A 24,769-nucleotide genomic window follows, 5' to 3' on the forward strand; every position below is an offset into this window, starting at 1 on the left:
TCCTATGTCCTCTTTCTTCTCCTCATCTGGTTGAGTTGCTCCCCCAGTGTGAGTGAGTATTGTGAGTGTATTCACAAGATAAATGGAAACTTGGTATACTGAACTGACTCCCCTGGATTGCAAATTGCAAGCACCACATTCTCACTTCTCCTTGGGATTCATAGAGCATGGCAGCAGTCCCAGACATGGTGAATACAGCCCTGAAGGGATGGGGGGAGTTGGGAAACAAGGTGAGGATAGCTCACAGGTGTGAGTATATGCTGATAGGGCAATTGAACTGAATACTGGCACTGTTTTTCACAGGCACTGGTGATTTTTTCAGGGGTTTTCAAACTGGGGATTGTGACCCCCCAGGGGGTTGTGAGGTTATTGGGGGAGTTGTCAGCCCCCTGTGCCTGCCAGTAAGGATGGCATGGCATTGGGGGGAGGGTCATCAAAGCCTGAAATATTTTCAAAGGGGGTCCCAGCAAAAAAGTTTGAGGACCCGTTTTAGTGCATATCTCACTCCTGAGGGTAACAGAGGCTGAAAGGGAAAAACTCCTACAGGCATCCAGCTGCAGACTGGGGCCATATGCTGCTAGCCTGTGTGCTGCAATGGTTCTTGCTAAAGTAACATCTGGGTGGTGTGGGAAAGTGTTCTACCACAGCGGAAGAAGTAAGGCAGACCTCCCCAGAAACCTTCAGCAGAGGATTGTAGACTACCTCCAGGAAAGTTTCCTTGCAATCTCTATGGAGGATTCACGGGACATCCTGGTACACATAAACAAACTGTTCTGCAAGGCCCACTTTGAAAGGGGAATGAGAAGCAAATAGCAACTCTACCTCTACTGGTTATTTCACTACCTAACATACGTAAAAAAGAGTAAATCAAACAGGTGTGTCCTGCTACTTTGAGAGTGCCATTCCTGCAATTTCAAAGCAAACTGCATAGTTACAAGAGGTTCCTTCCCCTGCTCATACTCATCTGTGCTGGACTGTAGGGAATGGCTTAACTGCCCTTGCCAAGGGGACTTAAAAACAAGTCCTGGCTCACTGCGCCGCTGGATCCCCCAGTTGCCTATCCCCCATACTCCTCCCCCTCATCCACCTCCTTCTTCTCCTTGCTGTTCATGGCAGGGGCCTGTGACTTAGGCAACCGTGACATATCCATGGAGCTCTTGGGGGGTCTCCTCTGAGCATAGCATGCAGCTCTTTGTAAAAGTGGCAGGTCTGCAGCTCCACACCAGAGTGATTGTTGGCCTCCATTGCCTTCTGGTATGCCTACCGCAACTCCTTGGACTAGCAGCAGTGTTGTGTGAAGGACCTTTTGTAGCCCTTCTCTATGCCACCAGTAATTTGTTAATATTGACATTTCAATGGCTGGATCAAAGCTGTACTGCACAGCCTCTTCTCCCCACAGACCCAGAGATCCAACACCTCCTGTGTACTCCAAGCAGTAGTGTGTGCACAATGTGGAGCTGGCATGGTCAGCTGGGCAGTTGCTAGGCATGCTGTAGAGTTGCTAGGTGAGCTCTCCCAGCCAGGCAAACTGGAAATGCATTTTCAAAATTTTACAGAGCTTTAAAGAGGAGGGGCGGCTTCCTTTGTACCTGGCCGCTGGGCAGCAGAGATCAAAACAGTAACCAGAGCAGTCATGATGGGGCATTGTGGGACACTTTCTTCTGGAGGCCACTAACAGGTTATATAAGTAAGGCAGCGTCTACCTTGACACTGCATCAACCTAACTACATTAACCTAAACTCTATGCTGCTCGTGGAGGTGGAGTTATTAAGTCAATGTAGCAAGTGAGTTAAATCAGTGGGAACGAAATTTTAGTACAGGCACTTACATAGTTAGGTCAACTTAAGCTGGCTTGTGTCGACTTATGTAAGTGTCCACACTAAAATTTTGTTCCCACCAACGTAACTGTCAATATCGATGTAGTTAGGTTGGCACAGTGTCAGAGTAGGCACTGCATTGCTTACATCAACTGTTATTAACTTTTAGAAGCTGTCCCACAATGCCCCCATACTGGCAGTATAATTGGTACAAGCGCTTCTGGTGAGGACACACACTACTGATACAAGAAGTGGACACACAAATGCAATTTAATTACTGTGGCAGCTGTATGCCGACATAACTTAAGTTGACAATTTTGTAGTGTAGACATGCCCTCAGGTACATAGCATGTTGCTACTAAGGATGGAGGAAAACACTTACAGAAGACTCTTCCTCAGAATGATTAAATGGTGTCCCGTGCTGTCAAGCTACCAAATAGGTGTCATCACTTAAGACAGCTCAATCCACCCTTATTCTCTTGTACTAAGATTTGAGCTTTGCGTGGTGAGACAGAAATGTATTACAGCATGTTGTATCATAATGTGGTAATGCAATATCACGATGATCCATCCAGGGGGAGGAGTTCTTATACAAATCCAATTTCTATTTTTTACTAACTCCCTACAAGCTAATCAGGCAGGATTTGACACAGACATCAAAACTGGATTTTTCTGAAAAATTTCAGACAGGTGATGGAAACTCTATGCTCACTGAATTTCATGTTATGTAGACCTGTCTAGGTTTTGTGCCAAATGGTTGAAACAAGAGTTAAACTAGGATTTGATTGTTAAACCTGATTAAGTAAATGGGTGCAAAATGTGTCAGCACTCTTCTATTTCTGTTTAAATGGATTCAGAATAGTTTTAAGTAGGTTTCTGTATTAACTGCAATATGCCACTCAGATGAAATAAGAATGTTAAAACTGGTTTAATAAAACCAGTTTAACTAAATGACTAAGTTTGTATATAGATAAACCCTTATACAGTCAGCCTATCTATTTTAGGTACTTATATGGCCCGTTACTATAGTATCTGAATACTGTGCAATATTTAATATTTTTATCTTCACAATTCCTGTGAGCTAGGGATTATCCCCTTTTTACAGATAGGGACCTGACTGCGCTTAAAGTGGCTTGAAAAAAGTGTGGGTATGACACTGTCTGGATTAGGAATGATTTTTTTATACTATAATTTAATATCAGTATAAAAATTGCAATGATTCCTATAAAATATGCCGTGTTGGGTACCACTGAAAAGGTATTAATTTGCTAAGTATGACAATATTGTATGTATCATCTTTTTATTGTGAATATATCTGTATCCAAACACTTGTGCTGTGCTACTGGGTTACACCCCCACGGCAGATTAATGTCAGCCTTGATGACTCACTGAGGGCCATCACTTTTACAATGAGCCCAGGGAGAGAAGCCAGGACGGCACCTATGCGTCATCAGGACATATAGGGACATGCCTGTGGTCAAGGGGACTGCAACTGCCTTTTCCTGCCCATGTGTTACGAGCCTGTGTTTGAAACAAGCCACATGGCAAAAACAGCTATAAAATGCAGCTGCTCCATCTCACCTTCATTCCTGCTTCCTACCTTTGGATCAATTCATTTACAATTGAAGCTGTGAAACAAAGGACTAAGATCTATCCAGGTTCTGGATGTACACCAGAGGGGACTGTATAAGCCTGCAAACTCCACAATTCTGCTGGGAATCTGATATGTACTATAAAGTCATTTGTATGTATCTAATTGCTGACCATTTAACATGTCTCTTCTCATTTATTTATTTCCTTTTATAATAAACCTTTAGTTATTAAAGGATTGGCTGGCAGCGTGGTATTTTGGGTAAGATCAAAACTTATATTGGTCTGGTAATGTGACTGACCTGTTGGGCATCTGGAGAAAATTTTTGGTAAAGGGAATAGTTTTAATAACTTACTTCTTTACTGGACCTAGTTGCTAATTGCGGGGCCAGAGACTGAAATACAATAAAGGGAGCTGTATAACTTCTTGTTTTTAGCTTCTTGATAACCAGTGTAGGTGGGACCAGGAGCACTGTTTGTGGCTGGTTGGTGAATCTAATTGCAGTGTTACCCACCAATTTGGGAAAATCTGCTCTCCTTTTGTAGCCAGATAGATCATATGGGGGTCTATAATTTTCTACAGAAATGAAAGTGACATTGTATCTGCCTGTCCCCCTCCCATCTACCCTGTTCCCACATTTGTTTTGTGCCCCCCCAAGCCTCACCGCAGCTCCTGTTGCTCTTCATCCAACTCTTCCAGGCCTGGTGAGCTGCAGTGGCATCCCCTTTCAGACTGGTGGGGTGGCAACTTCAGGGGCTGCTTACCCCCTTCCCAAGCCAGGTGTTGCAAGAAGCAAAAGAGCTGTCCCATTGCTCACAAGACTGGAGGAGGGAGTACAGCTGTCCTGAATTGCTGGGCTTTCTGTTCCTCCCCTCCCCTGCTGTAAGAATGGTATTAACTCTTCAGGAGAGGTGGGGGAGAGCAGGGACTGCTTTATACAACAGCTCTGATTGGCTGCTCTACTTTCAGGGGGTGGGTAAGTGGGGGAGCTATTCAACCAGAGGGTTTTTCCCAAAGCACAGCTGAAATGTGTGCCCTCAGTGCCTGGCCAGAGTTGAAAATTTTTAACAGCTGGGTCTGTGACCCTGCTCACTTTAAGCACTGGGAACTGAAATACAAAGAGGCTAAATGACAGAAGTCTGCAGTAGAGCAGGGGAGTTGAGTTTAAGTCTCCCAAGTCTGAGGCTAATGCCCTAACTCTTGGACCATCCATCCTCTTGCCTAAGTCTCTTGTTCTCATGCAGGCAGAGATGAATTACATCCATCTCAAATACTGTCCCCCACCCAGCACTGGACCCTCAGCTACATTGGCATATTCCAATTCCACTCTGAATAGTGGAGCTTTGCAGGTCAATGACAACCCCCAGCCTTTTCCCAGTTTGCACTGTGACCCCTCCCAGCTGCCAAGCTCTTAGCCGCTCTGTGAGATGCACCCTAACCTAACTTCCCTTCCAGCTGCTGAAGCCCTCCCACCCTGAAACAGGCACCCCCCCCCTCCATTCACCTAGCTGCCAAAGCCTGCTACCACCCCCAAGACAAGCATTCCTCCTGCCTCACCTACGAAACACTCCCTCCCCAGTGACAAGAGCCCCAACCCAACTCCCAATTGCTGTGTACTGCCTGTACCTCCTCATCCTGACACACCCAGCTTCCACTGCCTTCCAATGCTCACCACCAGTTATTCTCCAATTGCCAGTCTCTCAATCTGACACACCATCCCCCACTGGAAAGGGCCTATGTCTGTTTCTTGCCCAATTCTCTATTACCATTGGCCAGATCCCTTTCTCAATACTCTACCCCTGCAACAAGCACCCAAAACTCTCCTCCCAGTTGTAACACCCTCCAGTTCTCAGAACAAATGTGCACCAGGCTATCCCATATAGAGCATTTCTCCCCTGCAGTTAGCAGCCAGTGGAACAGAATATCTCTGAAGATATTAGAAAATGACAGAAAATGGGTCCGTTAAGTTTTATGCATTTGGCTGACAGCCCCTCCAGAGAGGACTGAGATGACTCTCTGCAGCTCCTACCCTGCAGTCCGTATTTCTGCTTTTTAGTGAAGCCTTTAAATTGCATTTGGAAGTTCCTCCAATAGAGAAACATCAATTGCTTCTAATCACACAGGCCCAAGCAACAGGAGTTAGGATCGCTCATGGCTTCAATCAGCACAGGTTTAATAAGGTATTCTACTTTAGACGGTATCCTGTACAGTGAAAAGATTCCTTAATGTGCCTTGCCTGAGTCTGGACGAGGCAATGAAGTTGCCAGAGACTAGAGCTGTACTCAAATGAGGGGAAACTGAACCTCATAGTCCCTCAATGGAGCTATAAAGATGTGAAGACAATAAACCCAAACAACTACATAATTGTATTTAGGTTATATTTGTCTTTCCTTCTTTCAGCCTCTGTTTTATCACTCATTTTGTTACTTCTAAACTTAGATTTTAAGCAACACAGAACAGTGACTATGCCTTTTATTTGTTCCTCAAAAAGGTCATGCATTTTGAGGACATAGCATTAATAATAATAAAAAGCTAAATTGATAAACTATTTGGCAATGCAGTATTATACAACCTACCATTCAGATAGTTATATGTGATTCAGCATTTGCTACACATTAATTTCAAACATGATAGAATCTAGCCTGAATGGAGGATAGAAGAAAGAAGGGTTGCCATGACAAGGATTGTGAATGTGTTTGTTTTTTAAAGAAAATTTCCTCTTTATAGATTTAAAAAAAAAAAAAAATCTCAACACATTGCAAAAAACACAGTACAAACTATGAGCCTGATTCTGTAATTGACTGTGTGGAGAGGGACTCCTGCATCCTTGAAGAGCCCTGATTTAATTCCATGGGGCTCCACAGCTATGCCCGTGCAGATTCCATTTCAGGATTGGTCTTCAACAGCATCCAGAAAACAAGGCAAATCCTGAAATAGGCAATCTGGTATTGATAATATTATCCTGGGTTTTAGCAAAGTCACATACTCACACCAGTTGTCAATGGCAGACTATCACTACTTAAATATGATCTAGAAAGGGGAAAAAGGGCATGTGCTTTTGTTTGTTTCTTTATCACATATAGAAGAGGCCTCATATTTTAAACACTGTTGTTTTTGCATTACAAATCCAAGTCTTACCTATCTTTGACATTCCATGGTGACTAGAAAATTAAGGTATAGGAAACAAGTGATTGAAATTTGATTATTTGAGCAGAGAAGGGATTTTTAGATGGTTCAAAACTCTTTTTGTCTTCTTTGCTAACACTTCTTTAAGTCCAAGACCTAATGAACATTTGGAGAAAGGAATGAACCTTTAATAAAGGCTCAACACATCAGTCCTTCAGTTAAGTTGTGGGAGTTCACAAATATTCTTGAGATTCCTAAGAAACCTTACAGCAAAATCCACACAGTGCAGACGTTCCCAGCACAAACAACATTAAAAGAAAACAAAAACTCTAAAGAACACAAACTTAATGTTCTCTCATCCACACATTATGCAGGTCATAATTAAATCCCCCTTAAGTCTGTCTTTTTCACGTAGACAATGAATACCCAAACTGTCCAAGTAACAGCCCCTGCTCCAGGAGCTGTTGAACCAGCCCAATAACTACACCCCTCTTATAGTTGTTAGCACTGTAATTGATTGGTTTTCCCGGAAGAGTTACAAGCAGGTGAGAACAAGGAGTTACAGGTGCAGGATGAGAGTTAATGTTTCAAGGAAATAAAAGCAACAGGTTCGCCCTGTCCCCGCCCGCCAGCAGCCCCAGTAGAGACCAACTGCGGGTTCATGGTCTACAGGGGCTGGTTCTACGTCGGCGTCTGCGCAGAGCCCAGCACACGGAGAGCTGCGAACGCTGCTGGCCGGGGCCGGGGCGCTCCGACAACACAGACAACGAAGCCCAAAGTACAAGCAGAACCGCACGGCCCCCCGCGCATCGCAAGGCACCGCCGCGCCGAACGCTGGCCTGCGCGCGGCGGGACACTCCCCCGATCACGCATGAAGGCGAACACACAACGGAGGAGCCTGCTAGGGCTTGGCGGGACTCTGTCCGTCCACAGGCTGACTGGGAACGGTTCCCCGCCCCTCTAGCTCTCGACCCTGTCAGGTGATTGGGCGTGTCACGTGATAACGTAGCCGCCCATGCCGGTCGTGCTATAGGAATACGTCAGTAACCCGGATGTGGATGCGCTTCACAGGGCGAGGGAAAGGCACCGCGTCCTATAGGCGCTAGCGTTCACATGCGGGTCTTTTTCCGCCCGCCAAGGGCCGCGCTCCCTTTCCCCCCCCCCTTACTCCTCCAAAATGGCGGACCTCAACCGGCAGTTGCAGGAGTACCTCGCTCAGTCGAAGGCCGGCGGTGGCGGCTCCGGCCCAGCGGCCCCGCCCCCGAGCTCCGCGCGGCCGACGTCGGATGACGCCGGGGCAGGGACGTGGCTGGGCCGACTGAGCCCCTTCTTCACAGGTCGCTCCTCCTCGTCCCCGGCGGCCGGCTCGTGGCCCTGGGCAGCTGAGCCGGACCCGTGGCTGCCGGGGCTGTCGCGCTGGCAGCGGCTGGTGGGGAGCGGGTTGTGCCTGGTGCTGGCCGCGCTCTGCTTCGGCCTGGCCGCGCTTTACGCGCCGCTGCTGCTGCTCCGCGCCCGCAAGTTCGCGCTGCTCTGGTCGCTGGGCTCGGCCTTCGCGCTGGGCGCCGCCGGCTTCCTGCGGGGGCCGAGCCGCCTCCTGAGGGAGCCTAGCCGCGGCTCCGTGCTCTACCTCGGCGCCCTGGGCGGCACCCTGTACGCCGCGCTCGGCCTGCGCAGTACCCTGCTCACAGCGCTCGGGGCTGCCGCCCAGCTCGCCGCCATCGCCGGCTGTCTGCTCGCCCTGCTGCCCGGGGGCCCCGCCGGCCTGCGCTACCTCGGCGGCTTGTTGGGGGGCTTCGTTCGCCGCAGAGTCTCCAAAACCCTCCCCGTGTGAGGGGAACACACCCGGATGGGGGGGGACACGACACCTCGGATGGATCCCCTCCCCGCTATGGATCTCTGCTGCTGCCCTAGGAGGCGTCTGATCGCCCATCCTGGGACTGGGTGCCCTGCAGTGCAGGCCCGAAGGCAGGAACCCGTGCCACGAGCCATCAGTATCCTCTTGACCGCCCTTGAGGGCTCCATGGTGGGGCCTGAGTGTTGTGCTGCTCTGGGCGGGCATGGCCCAAGGTAACTACAAAGCCCGTGCGGTTCCTCTTCTCCCGAGTTTTAGTCCTGGTGCCGGTGAAGGCAAGCTCCTGCACACCCGGTGCCCTGTGGTGAGGAAGTGTGCATGGCTGCGTCTCCTGAGGATGAGTCCTGTACAAACAAATACACTGGGCTGCAACTCTGCAGAGGCTACATGGGAAAGTTCCGGAAAAACGAATCGAACCTGTCCTTTTATGTGGACAACAGGAATGACACCAATCAAAAGAGGAAAGACTTTAAACGGAATTGATAGAGGCGTGGTACTATTTTTCTCCCTTTTTTGAGCAATGTAGCAAAAGTCCTAAAACTGTAACTATACATTTTGTACTGCATTTACATGTAACAATTTTTGTGCCATCATTCTAAGTCCTGACTCAGTGCAAGCTTTGCCTTATCAATGTGAAGTGAGCTTTGTAGCAGTATCCTGGAGTCTGTGTCCTGTTCTGAGTGGTAGATGACAGGGTTACCAAATTCCTACCTCATGTAAGACAATGAGACTCATGCAGGCCACTTCAAAGCCTCTAAGGATACACTTGGCTCTGTATCGTGGATACTAAACTACACATAATATAAAAAGCACCTAATGCTTTGTTATATGTGCAGGATTCACTCCAGTTTGCAAGGTGCTGATGCCAGGTGCCTCAAAGGAAAATCAGTTGGGTTATAGGTATCTGAAAGGTTTAAAAAACAAAAGTTGGGTGTATATATAGAGTTTATTTTCATTTTTGGGCATTTATTTTTAGCAGTTTTTGAGTTCCATGGAGAGGTCCAAAAACAGGGTTTTGAACCAAAAGTTGGGCTTTCTATTTGTAGTGTGCTTTAATGTAATACTATTTCAAATAGCACCCCCTTAAAATGCACTGGGGGGGTCTTTTATGCATCCCAGCAGGGTCTGTGTGGACCTATTAATATACATGGCATGAACTCTAGAAATCACGCACTCCTAGTCTGCATTGCGATTCTGTTGACCAGCCTTTAGCCACAAATAACCATAGCCAGTATTGAGTGGATAAACACAGATTTCTTTTTTTGTTTTAGCAGGGTTTTTGATTGGTTAAAACCTAAAATCAGAAGCCCTATGTATATATTATCACATGGTGATTCATGACCGCTTTACAATTATAATTTGATATAAAGAGTGAAAGTGTAATGATCAAATGTAATTGCAATGATCTTTGACTGGTTTGTATGGCAGCCCAGTGAATGGGGACAAGCTTGTTCCATTTAACTTTTATTTAAAAAAAAAAAAAAAAAAAGAGAAAATCTAACCTTCAAAATATTAAATAACATCCTTTACCAAGTAGCTTTCATCTAGAAGCTGTGCATCACAGAAAGTCACATCCTTTGACAGCAAGGGCATATCTCTTTTTAAGTAATCATGGAAAAAGTGAAAGCAATTATTAGTCTTTCAATCAAATCAGAGATCATTTAGTTCTTTGCAGTTAGACGGCCAGAATGGTGCCCCAAGAGCTTTGGTCTCCAGACCTGCAGGATCCGTTCATGAAATCCTTACCAGAGGCTAATGCCCTGGCCCCTCTGTTTTAGGGATTGGGCAGGTAGTGCTTATTTAGCAGTGATGCTTACTTGCAACCTGACCTTGAAAAACAGATTCTCCATAGAGGGTTAGATTTTTTTCAAAAGCAACAAATATACTTCAGTATTTTTCTGGGATGCCATTAAGAAAGAGATTATCTTAATCTTACTGAATATTTGTACAGAACTAAAGTAATTAAATGTTGAACTGTATAAATATTGTGTACATAATTTGCTATTTTAATAAAATATTTTTATACCAAAAGTATTAATCTGGACACTCTAGTAGTTGTCTAGTTTTTTTTTAAACAGCACTGAATCTTACTTTCTCAGCTTCATTTTTATTTATATCACTGTAATATCAGATTATTTTGAGACTGCTTCTAGCCTACACTAAAACTGGTTTAAAGTTTTTGGACAAGATTAAATTTAATAAATACAGCTCCAGTAAAGGGTCTTAAATTGAAAGACAAAATACTCCCACCACCAGAAGCTGGCCCAAGAACCTCCAACCACTAATCTGTTATGCTACAGCAGCATCTGCAGAGATTCATTGGGTCACAGGAGAGCCTGGTTCTGCCTCTTGGTCATTTTCTTTCCCCTCTTCCCCCTACACCTAAAAAGCAGCAGACCTGTTGTGGCTCTTCTTCATGATGGGCTTAAAAGATCTCTTAAAATTAATAAGTTTTTGTGTACCTGTTCTGATCATATCCACATGGCCTTTCTGAAGTGAACTCAAAACTTTAGTTTAGAATACTGTGGTTTGGGGAAGGGTAGTGTTTCCTAAAATCCAATAGGAGGAGGTAAGCAGGCTTTTAGGTTAAAGGAGACCTTCAGAGGAAAAATACAGGTTTCTTTCCTCTCATTTATATAAAGAGGGCTTGAAACAAAGTTTTACCTTAAATATCTGGTATGTTTTCCTGTTAGACTGAGAGGTATGGAGTGAGCTTTTCAGCTCTTAAGCAAGGGTGGAAGGGCTGCTGAGTTTCTTTTCTTCAAACTGTTTATAGGGTGTTTGAATTAAATATCTTCCCCATCATTACATCTTAATAGAATTAGGATCTGGCTTGAGCTACAGAAATTAACACATAAGCTACAATCTTCAGAAGTCCACATAGCGATACAGGACACATGGAAAATTAACCTTTTCTTTCAGGCAAGAAGTCACTATGCTATGCTAAGTCAGGCTCAGCAGAATCTGCTAAACTGTTCTGTGCATGTTATTTCCTTAGAATTGCTTCTCTCTTCAACCCTAGTATAATATACTTTATAGGCTAATTATCTTAAACATTGTGGAGCTTTTCTTATGTCAGTCACTGTATCTGCAATAAAACAATTGACAGGCAGTGTTTGTATTCTCATGTGAGTCAGTCTAAACTGTTCTGTACAATCAAAGCATAAATCTGAATACAACTGCTGCGTGAGCAGAAGTGTGATGACCATAGCAATTCTCCTTTATCCATGCTTTGGTCTTTAAATAGGAGAGTTCCCATAAATGTCTCAGGTCTTTCACTCACATAGTTTGCCAACCATCTGCCAACAGTCTAATTGGGCTATGCATGGGAAAGAGTGGCTGCCACAATCCCCACTCTAACATAGCAAAGCCTAATTTATTCTTCCCTTATGAGTCCTTAAACATGCTCCCTCAGCCCTATGCTTGCTTTTCCTTAATGTACTATTTACCCTATATGGAACTGTTAAAGGGACTTATGACAAAATTACTAAATGATATTTTTAATCTTTTTCATATTTTCACTGTCAGCCACCTCCAAACTTGATCTTCAGATTCCTCATGGTAAAGAGTGGGAAAATTGATTTCCAGGAAGAGGATAGTTCTCAGTTATACAGTTAGGTGATACTAACTTCTTGAATGAGATTTAGGGTACTTATGTATTTAAGAAATACTTTAGACAGACATCCTGGTGCGTGAAGCCAGATAATCTCAGACATGTTATGGTGATAACTGAAACACCATAATTGGTAAGCAACTTTATTATAAAATGCAAATTAAATGGAATAAACAAATTGGAATGTTGCAATGGCACTAAACAAAATCCTGTGGAAAATACTTTAAAAAGTCTTTTAAGATCTGAATGGCTCAGTGACACGATTTGCCCTTTCTAAAATGTTCAGAACGCATCAGCTTGTAGTTTAGTGGCCATATCTCTACAGTGTGTTATGTACTACACTACCCTAAAAGAGTATATACATCCCTGTTAATCAAGCTACTGAATTTCTACTGCTTATGGTGTAAAACTAACACCACTGAGAATAAAGCACAGATCCCTTTGTATGCAACGATTGAATCAGTGAGGTAGCAGGCGCAGATGATAATTGGATTAGGACTCTTGCTCATATGATTTATAGTTCAAAAGGAGCTTTTTACAGCATTGCACATATTTGTCCTTTTAAAGAAGGTGGGAGAGGGAGCATGGGTGTGGTTTTTGTGAAATCAACTTCACAACAAATGCATTTAGTAACACACGACTGTTGCTAATGGTGTAAAATTAAAAATTCTCAAAACATGATAAACCTAAAACTGATTGTATTAAAGCATTAGGAACTGTACCGTCGAGACTTGTAGAGCTAGTCCTTTGACACCATTTACCTCCACACCCGGAAATTCTATGAAAGGTGGTTTTTTTTTTGTTGTTTCACTGAAAGTGTAAAGAGAGAGAATCACACGCTGCACTGATTTTTTTTGTTAATTTTTGAGCAAATTACATTCTGTATTCATACAAAAACAACTTTTTTCTGACAAACTGTACATATAGAAACAAGATTCCATCTGGACGTGAACTGAAATCTGTGGAGGTGCTCCATGTCTCAACACTAAAAAAAATTCCAGCTTTTATCTTTACAAAACAACGCAGGTAAAAGGTGAGGAGAAAGAAGTGGAGAGGATGAAATAGAAAGCCAGCTACCATGTTGCTGTTCGCTGCAGTCACTTGTTCTAGGAGAAGATCCTTTTTAGGAACGAATGCACATTCAGTTATCCCAGTTAAGAGTCCAGATTTGTGGAGTTGCAGAAGTACTTTCTCTGGAGTCCACAATAGCTGTCTAGTTAAATACTGTCCAATAAGGAGTGGGTATCACTCAGTCATAACCTCTTCTATCGGCCCCTTCCACCACCCCTGGATGCTCCTCGCCTTGACTGGGCAGAGTTCATGTTACTTCCTCTTCCCCAATTACTTCCACTCCTTCCTCCTCTGGAAGGGTTATTGCCTCCTGCAGGGCCTCCAAAACCTTCATCTCTGTGGAATCCATCATGATGGTCTCCATCCAAAGAGCTAGACCTCCCAGACTTTGGCACTCTCTGTGAAGGTCCTGAGCTTCCTCGTCCTAAAAGAGGAGAACATTTACTTTTTTATTTTCTAGTTTACCAATACCTCTCAGGCTTTTGAGGGTTGCCCCAGACTTATACAAGTGTTTGAGCTCAATTCCCCTATGTACAATCCCTCACACATTATACAGAATATGAAGTCCAACATACTAGTTCCCAACTTTACATCTCTTCCCTCAGCACATAATTTTTCCTGCCACATACAGATTTCATATAAATATGATAGTCCTCGAGAGGGATAGCTAACAAGGCAATTCCTCTGGAGCTAGGGTTCTGCCATACCTAAACTGATGAGCAAGAGCCTTGTTAAATGAGACAATACCAGGAAATGGAGTGCACAGGCTCAAATGCACTCAGATACCCTGAATAAGGCATTAGAATCCAGATTCTCTCACGTGGTCCTATTTTGCATACTTCTCATTCTAAATAGTGTGTTGCCTAAACCCGCTAACAGCATCTGCTCAACCATACGAGGTGGTAATGAAGGGAATCAGAGTAGAGTCCCTGAAGGAGGTTTATCCTTGATCCATCCTAACAGGGCACAGTGGAGAGATGCTATATTCTGCGGGGCATGAGCATGACATGCATCTACTCTTGTTTCCAGGAAAGAGGATTTTCTGTTCCTCACAGCTCACTTTAGATATGACACCAAATGCAAGAGGAAAAACAGGACTCTTGCCCAACACAGTAGGGGTAGTAATTTGAGGGGAAAATTCTTTGCCCACCTATACTCTTAGCTAAGGCATAACTAGATATTTTTGTTCCATTTTAACAAAAACAACTTTTGACATGCAGAGCATGCTTGGTACTGTACAAAACAGGAAGACATGATTCCTGTCTCAAAGAGTTTACAATCAGTGTTACAGAAGTTCATCTTCAAATGAGCTTACCACCATAAAACTGATGGCAGCAGGGCTTGCATCTGAAAAGGCATTATTCAAATTTTCTTGATCAAACTTTTTACCACTGCCCCAACAACTTTGATGGTAGGACTACATGGTTAGAAAGGATTGTGTAATATTAATCCTAAACCTTAGTTCTGCTTTAACACCTCTGCCTGCATGAGGAATTCTGCAGAAGTGCACTCTCTGAAAAAGGTATAAAGTTACCCCTTACCTTTGCCTCTGTCCTCTGGAGGCCCAGCTGGAGCTTCTATTTCTCTATGATCAGATGTCCCTGGTCCATCGTGCCAGGGACGTTTGCGTGGTGGCAGTGAGGCCATGTCCATACCCTGAAGTGAGGAAGAACGCTCTCGGCTGGCAGGGGACTGTCCATCATGAGGTGGGTGATCCTGACGGGAACCTGACCATGAAGAGAAAAGACAGAGTCATGAGTAACCAACAACTGACGTCCAAAAGGAATCTATCATTCTACCTCTTTGTAAAAGGGTACCAAATAAATGTATATGCTTTCTAAATTCTTGAGCTATTTTCACTCATGATAAGCACATCTCACTACCCTTTTTCAGGAAACACATGAGCCAGTTCTTAACTTTTCAGATGATATGCTCTTTAAGGTGCACATATACCTCTGTTCAATATTTCTAGACACCCATGAAAAAATATATCATCAGCAGATAAACAATTGCATCTTTACAGATGAATAAATGAAGTGTGATAATGAATGTATGAGTAGAAGGAAAGATACACATGTGCTGTCATACAATGCCAGACTAGCGGCAAGAGCTGCAATTTCATATTTGTGGCAGAAAGACAAGGTGGTAGGAAACGTGAGATACAAAGTGAGAACATAACAATGTAAACAAATGAGGGAATCAGGTTGAAAAGGAAGACTCTAAGGGGGAAGAGGCAATAGACAAGCTTAAAATGTTCTTTTAAAAAGAAAACAAATTTTAAATTTTGAAGAGGCAAAATCAAGCATCACTCAAGTCATGACAGAACACTCCAGAATACCATTCTGGCACATCTTTGGGAGCTGGAACAGTGTTCTGGAACTTCTGATAGTTGTAAAATAAACCAATGATTATTCATGCTAAAAATATTGGAAAATGACAGCTGAAGCATGTGATATTATGGCTTGCCAAAATCATGTGTCCTGGCACTTTTTTTTTAGGATTTGAGCACTGAAATCAAGTTGTGCAACTTTTCCTTCACTTGACATTTGCATCATGATTTTTCCATTAGTTTCCCATGAAGTTCCAGTGGCGAGTTTCACCCTCATCATGAGTCCCCATTCATAATTAGTATTGTTGATCAACACCATTTCAAATTCTGAAGCCAATAAGCTGTCAACAATCATTGCAGCTGGTAAACAATATCCAGTGGCTAGAGAAGATACCCCCAGTGATCAAGCTTCAGAAGAAAGATTATCCTAGTATTAATACATGCCCAAAACATATGACCAAAGACAAATGCATCAGCCATTCTATAACTGAATGAGGTAAAAAAAGATGATTGTGACAGGCAGTATGGAATGGACTATTGAACTTCTACCTAACCTCAACACTCTTGGGATGGGGAGAGACCGAGCTCAGTCTTTGATGGGATAGCTGCATATAGAGTCCATTACATGCTGAATAACTTAGGAATGCAGAGAAAGTAGCATCATGTTGCTAATAAGGAAGGACAGAAGGAGAATGATCAGCAGAGCTGCAGAATGAGAGGTGATAGAACTGTTTTGTAAATTCCTCCTTTAATTAACAGCTACATAAGAGTAATTACCAGCCACTTTCTAAAGATAGTGTTTAAAGATTTCCATCACTGGAAATTTTTAAATGAAGATTAGATTTTTTCCAGTTCAAACAAATTAATTCAAGACAGTTCCACAGCCTGTGTTCTACAGGTGGTCAGACTAGACAATCACAATGGTCTCTATAAAGTAAACATAATACCCCAGTTTTTACCTGGTTCTCTGTTTCCATCCCAGGATTCTGGTTTCCGCCCTCCTTCAAAGCGGGGAAACTCATCTGGAGTGGGAAGTAGACCCTTTCGGCCTCCTGCAAAGTAAGAAATATAGGACATGAGACACTGTACTTACTAACTATATTAACAGCCTCTGCTCTATCGTCACTGACTTTCATGTGGCTTTCAGTTTGGAAGAATGTTTGCTTACCTCTCGGAGTACCTCGACCTCGCCCCCGACCACCAGGATCTCTCCCTCTCGAGTTCTCATCTGATGAGTTAAAATTGTCTTCTGGCCCAAAGTCTTCCGGACCAGGAAAACCATCCCTTCCTCTGAGTCCCCGCCCCTCATGTCTTGAGGGTGCTCCTCTTCTGAAACTGCAAGAAAGAACATGATGCAAATGTGTTTTTTATGCAGAATTTAATCACTAATAAACTAAAGGATCATCTTCAATTTAATAATTATACTTGTGTCTGAAATATTTACCTACTATTGCTACAATACCTACAATTATTAGCATTGGAAGAGATTAGTGGGGAAAAAACTTCTGGTTTACTTTGTGTTTATTCATTTAATTATTTCCCCTCTTCAATTTCCTCCTGTTTGTTCAGTCTTTCACATATCAACAAGGAAGAGAAAAACATTGACTAGACTTCAAGTAGACAGTGTCCTTTTAATGAAAAGTGAAAGGTCAGGGAGTGATGGTGAGTGTGGGTAAGGAGAGGTTCAAGTTCAGGGCCATTTTCCGCCCCCCCAAACTGGGATAAGTGAAATTCCCTAAAATGTGGTGTGCTAGCACATGTTTTTTAAAATAATCCATTTCCTTAGTGAGGAAACCAAAATTAAAAATACAAGTAACGAGAGAGTCATTCCATGGCTTGATAGAAGAATTTTAATTCCTGGATCCTACTGAATTTTTTCTTAAATTATCTTACATTTATACAGCACCTTTTATCCCAAAGATTTACAAATATAATATCTCTATAGATTTACAAATTTAGCAAATGATTCTGTAGTGCAGCCACCTCTGGAGTGATGGCAACTGTTTAACAGTGCATAGCAATACACTGCAACATAAAAAAAAAACAGTTCATCTAGTTGAAATAATGGGGGATATAGTCTGGCAGAATATAGTTATCCAAAATCATTTTGGTCAGGGCAGTGAAGTAACACTTCCTTGTAAAACATACTAGGGGATCTTTAATGACCTGATATGATTAGGACCTCAGTTTACATATTATCTTAAAGAATCACCAATCACCATGTTGAGGTATTAATTCAGAATTTCTTCAGAGAGAAGAGTGTCTCCTACTACACCACTTCTTGCAGCATTTAGAGTCTTGTCTAGACATTACATAATTTTGGTATTTAGAACACCTGGAATGTATGTAAAACATTGTGTCCTTGTACAAAAGTGCTTGTAATGTTTTGCAGATTCTAAGTACTATTACAATGCCAACTGCGTGCACCCGCTCAGTTTGCTGTAATTGTTTCAGTCACACCAGCTCAAAACAGTTTCTGTACTAGCATAAATGGAACATTTAGTTGGTGCAGCTACTCTGGTTCAATTAGTTCTCACAATGCAATTCCACAATATTCCTGCCCACCCTATTATGACAGCTCTGACAACTCAGAGCACTGTCTCTGCCCACTTGTTAACACCCATCCACCCCATCCCAATTCCATGCCAGCCAAACTGCGGCAGAGGTGGTACTCAGGTTGTCTCAGCTTTGTCCAACACCCCGTTCCCCCATCTCATTAAAGACACAGTGCATCCTATTACAAGCAAAGCTTTAAATACTTTTATTTAGGATTTTAACAACAGTAACCTTATAATTACAAATTTAAATATCTGTAACAGTAGTCATAACACAATACAATATTTTTAAACTTGGTTATACATTTTTTTAAATTAACACAATAGGTCTCCACTTCCTGGAAAAGACAAACACAATACAGAGATGAGGAAGCTGTGCCTGGATAGATATAGCAGTGGTTGAAGGGAGTGCTGTGCATGGACAATGAACCATTGTACATGAATTTAAATTATTAGGGTAGACAAACTGAACAGTTTCAGGAACAAATGGTTCCATAACCTCGTAGCAATACCATTTAACCTTGAAAAAGCACAGTCCTCTAATGTAGACCAACCCTACGTGTTCTTTAGAGGGTCTCCCATTTAAATACTGACTAGGTCTGAAGCTGTTTAGCTTGTGAAATCTTAAGATCACAACACAAAGTCCTATGATAGCCAGGATCAATGCCTTTCTTCCTGTTTTTCAGACAATGTAATGGTCAGAGAATTCAGTTTGGAGTTCTATCATCCCTATGCTGGACACAGCCATAGCCCCTCGTTTGGGCTCATAAATAACCTTTTTCATATCACAGTCACATATGGTGCAGAATAACAGGGAAAAAACAGACAGGTTTCTGCAGCAGAAGCATCATGTTGATGTGCACAAGTGGGGTAGGAACAGGACAGGGATGAAAGGACAGGAAATCAGAGAAAGAGAGAGAGAGAGAGAGAGAGAGAAACACATACATACCGCTCATACATAATCAAACCAGTTATGGTGTTTAAACTCAAAACTGAGTAAGGGGAATGAGTGGTTTGGAGTTCTTGGGATCACCCCATAAAATCTCCAGTATATAATGTCTATTTCACCCCCTACTTGCTCAAATAATTTAATTAAGTTTGCTAAACATAATACTCCTTATAGCTCTATGCTGATTGTCTCTAACTAATCTACCCGAACAAATGTTCTCTTATTTTGAACCCTGGTACTGTGATGATAAAATCTTTCCCAGTTCAAAGGTCAAACTTACAGGTCTGCAGTTTCCTGGACTCTTCTCTTGAGGCCTTTTTAAAATCAGAATGACACATTAGCTTATTCCCAGTCCCCAGACCCTTACTTCCAATAAAGGGTTAAAAACCCTCAGCTATAACTACACTGAAATTTTGTCTGCCATCTCTTTCAAAATTCTGTCATGCAGACCATTTCTTTTTACAGGTATTCAGAGGGTCCTTTATTTAGTTATTGTTCATTTCTTTTCATACTCACACAATAGGAAGGTACATCTTACAAGCTAGGTAGCAAGTAGCTAAAAGGAGAGCTGTATAGATGAACAGTAAAAGGTATGTAAGAAAATAATTTAAAATGTCAACTAAAACAGATAGGATTGTACATTATGTGAAGACAACAATAAGTTTTTACAAATATATATGTGTATATATACATATGCAGTAGGTTAGTCAGAGTTTTAAACCCTGGAAGTCAAATTCTGCTCTCAATTACACTAGTGTAAATGTGGAGCAACTTCAATGTCAGTGAACTCCACAGACTTTCAAGGAGTTACTCCATATTTACAGTGGTTAACTAAAAGCAAAACCTTTCCCTTTGAGATTTACTCAGGGCAACTTGGTGAGTGATGAGATAACTATTGCTAGGAAACTAGATTCTTTCTGTTTGTGTTTTTCTCCTGGTAGTGAGAAAGAAATATGTCAGAAAAAGAAATAAGATTCCTAAGAGCAAAAACATGAGAAAATAGTCTTGATAGTCCAAAAGAGGGCATATCTCTGCCCCTTGTACTTGATAGTAGGTTCACTGTTTCTGCTCCCTAACTGTATATTACATCTCACTCAGATATGCTCTATACTCATGCTGTAGTTTATGACTGGAGGCAAAGTATCAATCTCCATATTTAGTGTTCAACAGTTTGTCACTTTAGTGTGGAAATCTCTGACCTTCCAGTTTCCTGTTCACTCTTGTCAATATGATCTCAAATCTTCATCCTGCATCACCCGATCTTCTCTACAGATTTCCTCCCTTCTCTTTACTTACTGTACACAGGCACTGAAGCTGTTGTGTGCAATGACCTTTTTCAAGTTTTCTTCTATTACTGAATGATTTTATGGACTCTATACTCGGGTACATTAGAGTTTTCATTTCCTTATTGGTTTCCAGTTTATAAATCTGAAACAGATAGACTCCTTATGAAAAGGAAACCAGGGAGGAAGATCCCCTCCAGTTACCTTTACCCAAAAGCACTGAATGAACTTGTTCTTACCTTTCATCTCGTCTTCCCCGGAACCGTGCATCCTCAGGCTCCCGTGGATATCTCTCATCAGAGGGTCTTCGTCCTTCCCAAGGCCCAGGAGGGCCACGATTTGGGCCTCCTCCCTCAAAGTCCCTGTGATCAGGGGGAAAGGGAGGCCCTGGGCCACCTCGTCTCCATTTCTCATCTTGTAGCAGTGGGCCTCCTCGCCCCTCAAATTCACGCAACCGGTGGCCAAATCGCTTGTCTGGATGGAACTCATCTGGTCGATCAAAGTCGTCATGAAAATCTGGGTGAGGTCCTCGTCTATCAGGCAGGCCCCTATTGTCCCTACCATCACCCCACTCCTGGCCACCTCGGAATGGCCCTCTCTCGGGACCATGATCTGGACCACCACTGTTTTGGTCATGCCTTCTTTCTGAGAGAGGGCCCATGTGATGGTTTGGTGGGCCACGGTTGTCACCTGAAGTGAAAGACACAGCAGATTTCTGTGATGTTTTCTAAAAACATTCCAGAGAACTTTCTAGTTTTTACAATTCTATGAAAACATTACATAGCTTTTACAATTCTATGAACACACACATTAAAACACTAAGTAATTTGTTGGGAAATTTTCCACCATATTTTTGCCAGAGTTCTGAGCATAACCCCCTACATACACCTACCCCACGTGCTGTGTTAGGGCCTCATACAGCTAGAGGTGCCTCATTGGATGTGACTCTCTTTGGAGGGTTACTTAAGATGTTTAATTACCTTTATTAGGGCCAGGTCCTTGATTGTGAGGGGCAAGACGGCCTTGTCCACCCTGCTGCCCCAGTCCTGGTATCAATGGTGGGGGACCTGGGTTCTGTCCTTCCTGCAAAACACAAGAGGCCATGTGGTTTCCCTGTATCATACACAATATTAGCTCTCAAAATTACAGCAAGAGGACACTAACAAATTTGATACATGTTACATACAGTGGATATCTTCATATATCTCCAAATATTAAATATAGAAACATTCATGGATATTGTACCATTTGAGTCTAATATCCATACTCAGGCATATACCAGTAATTACTTCTCTTTCTGTGAGATATATTATAGAAAATCAAAATTATTGTTAAAATTTACCATTCCATGCACAAAATCTACTTGCACTGATTTTATTCATGATGACAGATGATAAAATAATTAATGATATTTTAACTTGCTTATTGTGGAGAATAAGGAGTTATGTGAATTATTTTTATGAATATCAGGTGCACCTCAGTTTAACTGATTGATATTATCCTGCATGATTGCAAAGGAGGCTTTTAGGGGAAAACCAGAAGGAAACTAAACAATGGTAAAGCTAAGGATACCGAGAATCCTTGATGGAATAATGAAAAGACACTCCAGCCAGGTTAGCAAGGTTTACTTTTTCCAAACCTAATCCAAAGATGAAAGGGAATGCTAAAACCTGAAAGATGCTAAGCTAGGCGGGATGGGGGGAAGTGGGTCCTCAGAACACTGACAGAGAGGGAGAAGCTGCAGCAGTCCACTTCTCCCAGCCACAGATGGCAACTTAAAGATGTTTACAAGGAAAAATTACAGTGTAGGTAAGACCCGAAGTGTATAGGTTTTTTGTTGTTTTAACCCTTCTCTGTGTGCTATGTACCTTTGGGTGATGGAATAAAAAAATGCTTTATTTGAAGAAGCTGTCTTTGAGTCACTTTATCTGTTGCGGTCACAGACTACAGTAGTAAAAGAGCTTTCAGGTGTCAACTGCAGTTGGGCCTGTCAAGTTAGCACAGTTGGGAAACAGAGACTACGACCCAGAGATCTAATCCCAGCATGATTTTACTCTTGAGAGAGGTGAAGCAAGCCAAGCTTGTCACCTGAGAGGTGCACACAAGAAGAACTAAAGATGGTCTAAGACAGAGCTTGCTCTGTAACCATGACAAACAAACAAACAAGACAAACACTTACTTCTTCACTGTTGCTAATGGCAGGGGTGCTGCCTGCAGAGCTGGGTGCCCAGACTGGAGCTGCTGCTCCCTCACCACCCAGCTTTAGGCAGCGCCGCTGCCAACAGCAGCAGAGAAGGAGGCAATACCCCGACTCCCTAATAGGCTTGCCACTCTTTTTGGGTCAGCGTCCCCAGTTTGAGAAATGCTGGGGAGAAATCACACATTTTTCATGGGTTAGTCACACATAAATAACATGGGGTCAGCGTCCCCAGTTTGAGAAATGCTGGGGAGAAATCACACATTTTTCATGGGTTAGTCACACATAAATAACAAATTTTGTGATGTGTAACACATTTGCTATTTATGCTGTCACCAATCCATGAAAAATGTGTGATTTCTCTGAGATTTAAGTAGACCTCTAACAATAATTCATAAGGGGATTCAGGAACAGGCATAGTATTTCAGATGACCTTTCACTTTTTTTTAAACTGAGGAGTAAATCCATGCCAGTTTAAAGTTTTAAAAAGAAGGTATTGTCATATGAATACAAGTAAAAATCTACAAAAAGGCTTGTAAAAACACCACTCATTTCTCAGAAATGGCTAGATGGAAGTTCACAAAACTTTTTCTCAAAAAAATTCACTTCTAAGGCTGAGAACATGCATGAGACATTTTAGCCCAAGATAATTTAAAAATTAGTGCTTGAAATATGAGTTTATAATGGAAGTTTCTTCTCAACAATAATTAGTTTGATTCTATTTTAAGTTAATTTATTTTTAAGACTTTTTTTTTTGTTCCTTTTGCTTAATTCAACTTTTCTGAATTCTTTTCTCAGAGGCTCCCTGTTTTAAAGAGTTCAGTGTGGGGACTTTTCTGTCCTAATTAGGTAACAGGGATTTATTCTGAGGTTAAATATTTTCTTGCCAGATATTAATTCTATATCAATATTAGTAATCCTTTCTTCTCTATCTTTATTATTGCTGTTCCAAGCTATGTAACCATGTTCATCAACTTGTAAGTACCTGTGCTTTATTATTTTACAACTGAACTTACCCTTCAGAATCCCACCTCTTGCTAACAAAGAATCATACTGTGTAACTATAGTACTCGGCATATTCTTCCTATACTCCTAACACTTTCAACATTATGTGGACTCAGACATACCTGACTGAATGGGGCACGAGGCCCATCACCAAGCAGAGGTGTTTTCTGCTGCTGGAAAGGTAGTGGGCCCTGGGGGGGATGTGGACCCCTTGAAGGATTCTGTTGTCCCTGAGGTCCCGACGGTCCTTGCATACTTCCTTGAGGCCCTACTAAAGAGTTCTTTGGAGGCCCCTGCTGGCCTTGTGCACCTGGCGGCCCACGTAATTCCTGTGGAGGTCCTAACATTGAACCTTGAGGTGGGGGTCCCTGTAGGCCCCTCATCTCCTGGGGACCATGTCCGAGTAAACCACCCTGCATATGAGGTCCTCTCATTTCTTGTGGATGACCCATCATCATCCCTTGTGGAGCAGGTCCCTGATTATCACGGGGCCCTGGCGGACCCTGCATCCCTCTTGGATTAAGTCCCATCAAAGGCCCCTGAGATATAGGGCCCTGCATCCCTTGAGATCCTGGACCGCCTTGCATTCCATGAGGAAGAGGAGGCCCTTGCATTCCTCTTGGACCAGGAGGCCCCTGCATTCCTTGACCACCAGGGGGACCTTGAGGACCTAAGTGACCTTGTGGCCCTAAATGAGTCTGAGACCCAGGTGGACCTTGTGGTCCTAAGTGACCTTGTGGGCCAGAACTACCCTGTGGACCCGGTGGCCCTTGAGGCCCCATTGGCCCATGAGGTCCAGGATGTCTCTGCATTCCTTGATGCCCATGTAGATCCTGAGGCCTTGGCAGTCCTTGTGGAGGTCCTTGGGGACCTGGTGGTCCTTGTGGTCCCATGAACCCTTGCGGACCTCCAGATCCTTGGTGTAATGGAGGACCTTGCGGTCCCATTTGTCCCTGGGGTCCTGGCGGTCTGAACTGTCCCTGTGGACCAGGGGGTCCCATTTGAGGCATATTCATTGGCATCTGCTGAGGTGGAATGGGCTGCTGAAATCCTTGAGGCATCTGTGACATTGGGCCTTGTCCTGGGAAAGGCTGGGGTCCATGCAGGGGGCCTCCTGGAGGTGGTGCCTGCTGCTGGACTTGCTCAGCTTGCTTTTGTGCAAGTCTCTCAATCTTCAGTTGCTGTCAGAAAACAAATACATGTTTCAACAGGCTGCACATACCTGTACACAGAATTACTGGAAGGCAGAAGTAGCTATTTCACTCTTGGTAACCAGAGAATTCTGAACAAAGCTTTCATTTTTTAACCTAACTGATAAATAGAGATAACTAAAAAGAACTAGAACTCAGTAGGATGAAGTTTACTGAAATGCTGCCAACTC

The 24,769-nt window shown here is 42.9% G+C and overlaps 3 protein-coding genes across 3 annotated transcripts in view; 1 reads left to right on the forward strand and 2 right to left on the reverse strand.

The window, feature by feature from the left end:
• LIMS2 (LIM zinc finger domain containing 2) overlaps positions 1 to 7,854 on the reverse strand; it is a 107,046-nt gene extending 99,192 nt beyond the window's left edge. The window contains exon 1 of the mRNA XM_067538845.1: positions 7,745 to 7,854. The gene's annotated coding sequence lies outside the window, so the exon portion shown is untranslated. The remainder of the gene's footprint in view (positions 1 to 7,744) is intronic.
• SFT2D3 (SFT2 domain containing 3) lies at positions 7,181 to 10,430 on the forward strand. The gene has a single exon (XM_067538849.1). The coding sequence runs from the start codon at positions 7,712 to 7,714 to the stop codon at positions 8,363 to 8,365; it is 654 nt and encodes a 217-aa protein (XP_067394950.1). The 5' UTR covers positions 7,181 to 7,711; the 3' UTR covers positions 8,366 to 10,430.
• Positions 10,431 to 12,839: 2,409 nt separating this feature from the next.
• The window catches only part of WDR33 (WD repeat domain 33), a 105,628-nt gene continuing 93,698 nt past the window's right edge, over positions 12,840 to 24,769 (reverse strand). The window contains exons 16-22 of the mRNA XM_067538838.1: positions 23,511 to 24,569; positions 21,167 to 21,269; positions 20,426 to 20,876; positions 16,568 to 16,734; positions 16,359 to 16,451; positions 14,612 to 14,797; positions 12,840 to 13,494 (exon numbers count right to left, since the gene is read on the reverse strand). Coding sequence (XP_067394939.1) covers positions 13,265 to 13,494; positions 14,612 to 14,797; positions 16,359 to 16,451; positions 16,568 to 16,734; positions 20,426 to 20,876; positions 21,167 to 21,269; positions 23,511 to 24,569 — 2,289 coding nt within the window. The 3' untranslated portion in view covers positions 12,840 to 13,264. The remainder of the gene's footprint in view (positions 13,495 to 14,611; positions 14,798 to 16,358; positions 16,452 to 16,567; positions 16,735 to 20,425; positions 20,877 to 21,166; positions 21,270 to 23,510; positions 24,570 to 24,769) is intronic.

This window comes from Emydura macquarii, unplaced genomic scaffold (genome assembly GCF_026122565.2).
Source record: "Emydura macquarii macquarii isolate MOO-44397 ecotype Brisbane River unplaced genomic scaffold, CSIRO-AGI_Emac_v2 contig_499, whole genome shotgun sequence".
Classification (NCBI taxonomy): Eukaryota; Metazoa; Chordata; order Testudines; family Chelidae; genus Emydura; species Emydura macquarii.

Coding starts and splice junctions, on each gene's coding strand:
- SFT2D3 (XM_067538849.1), top strand. CDS start 7,712: ATGGCGGACCTCAACCGGCAGTTGCAGGAGTACCTCGCTCAGTCGAAG.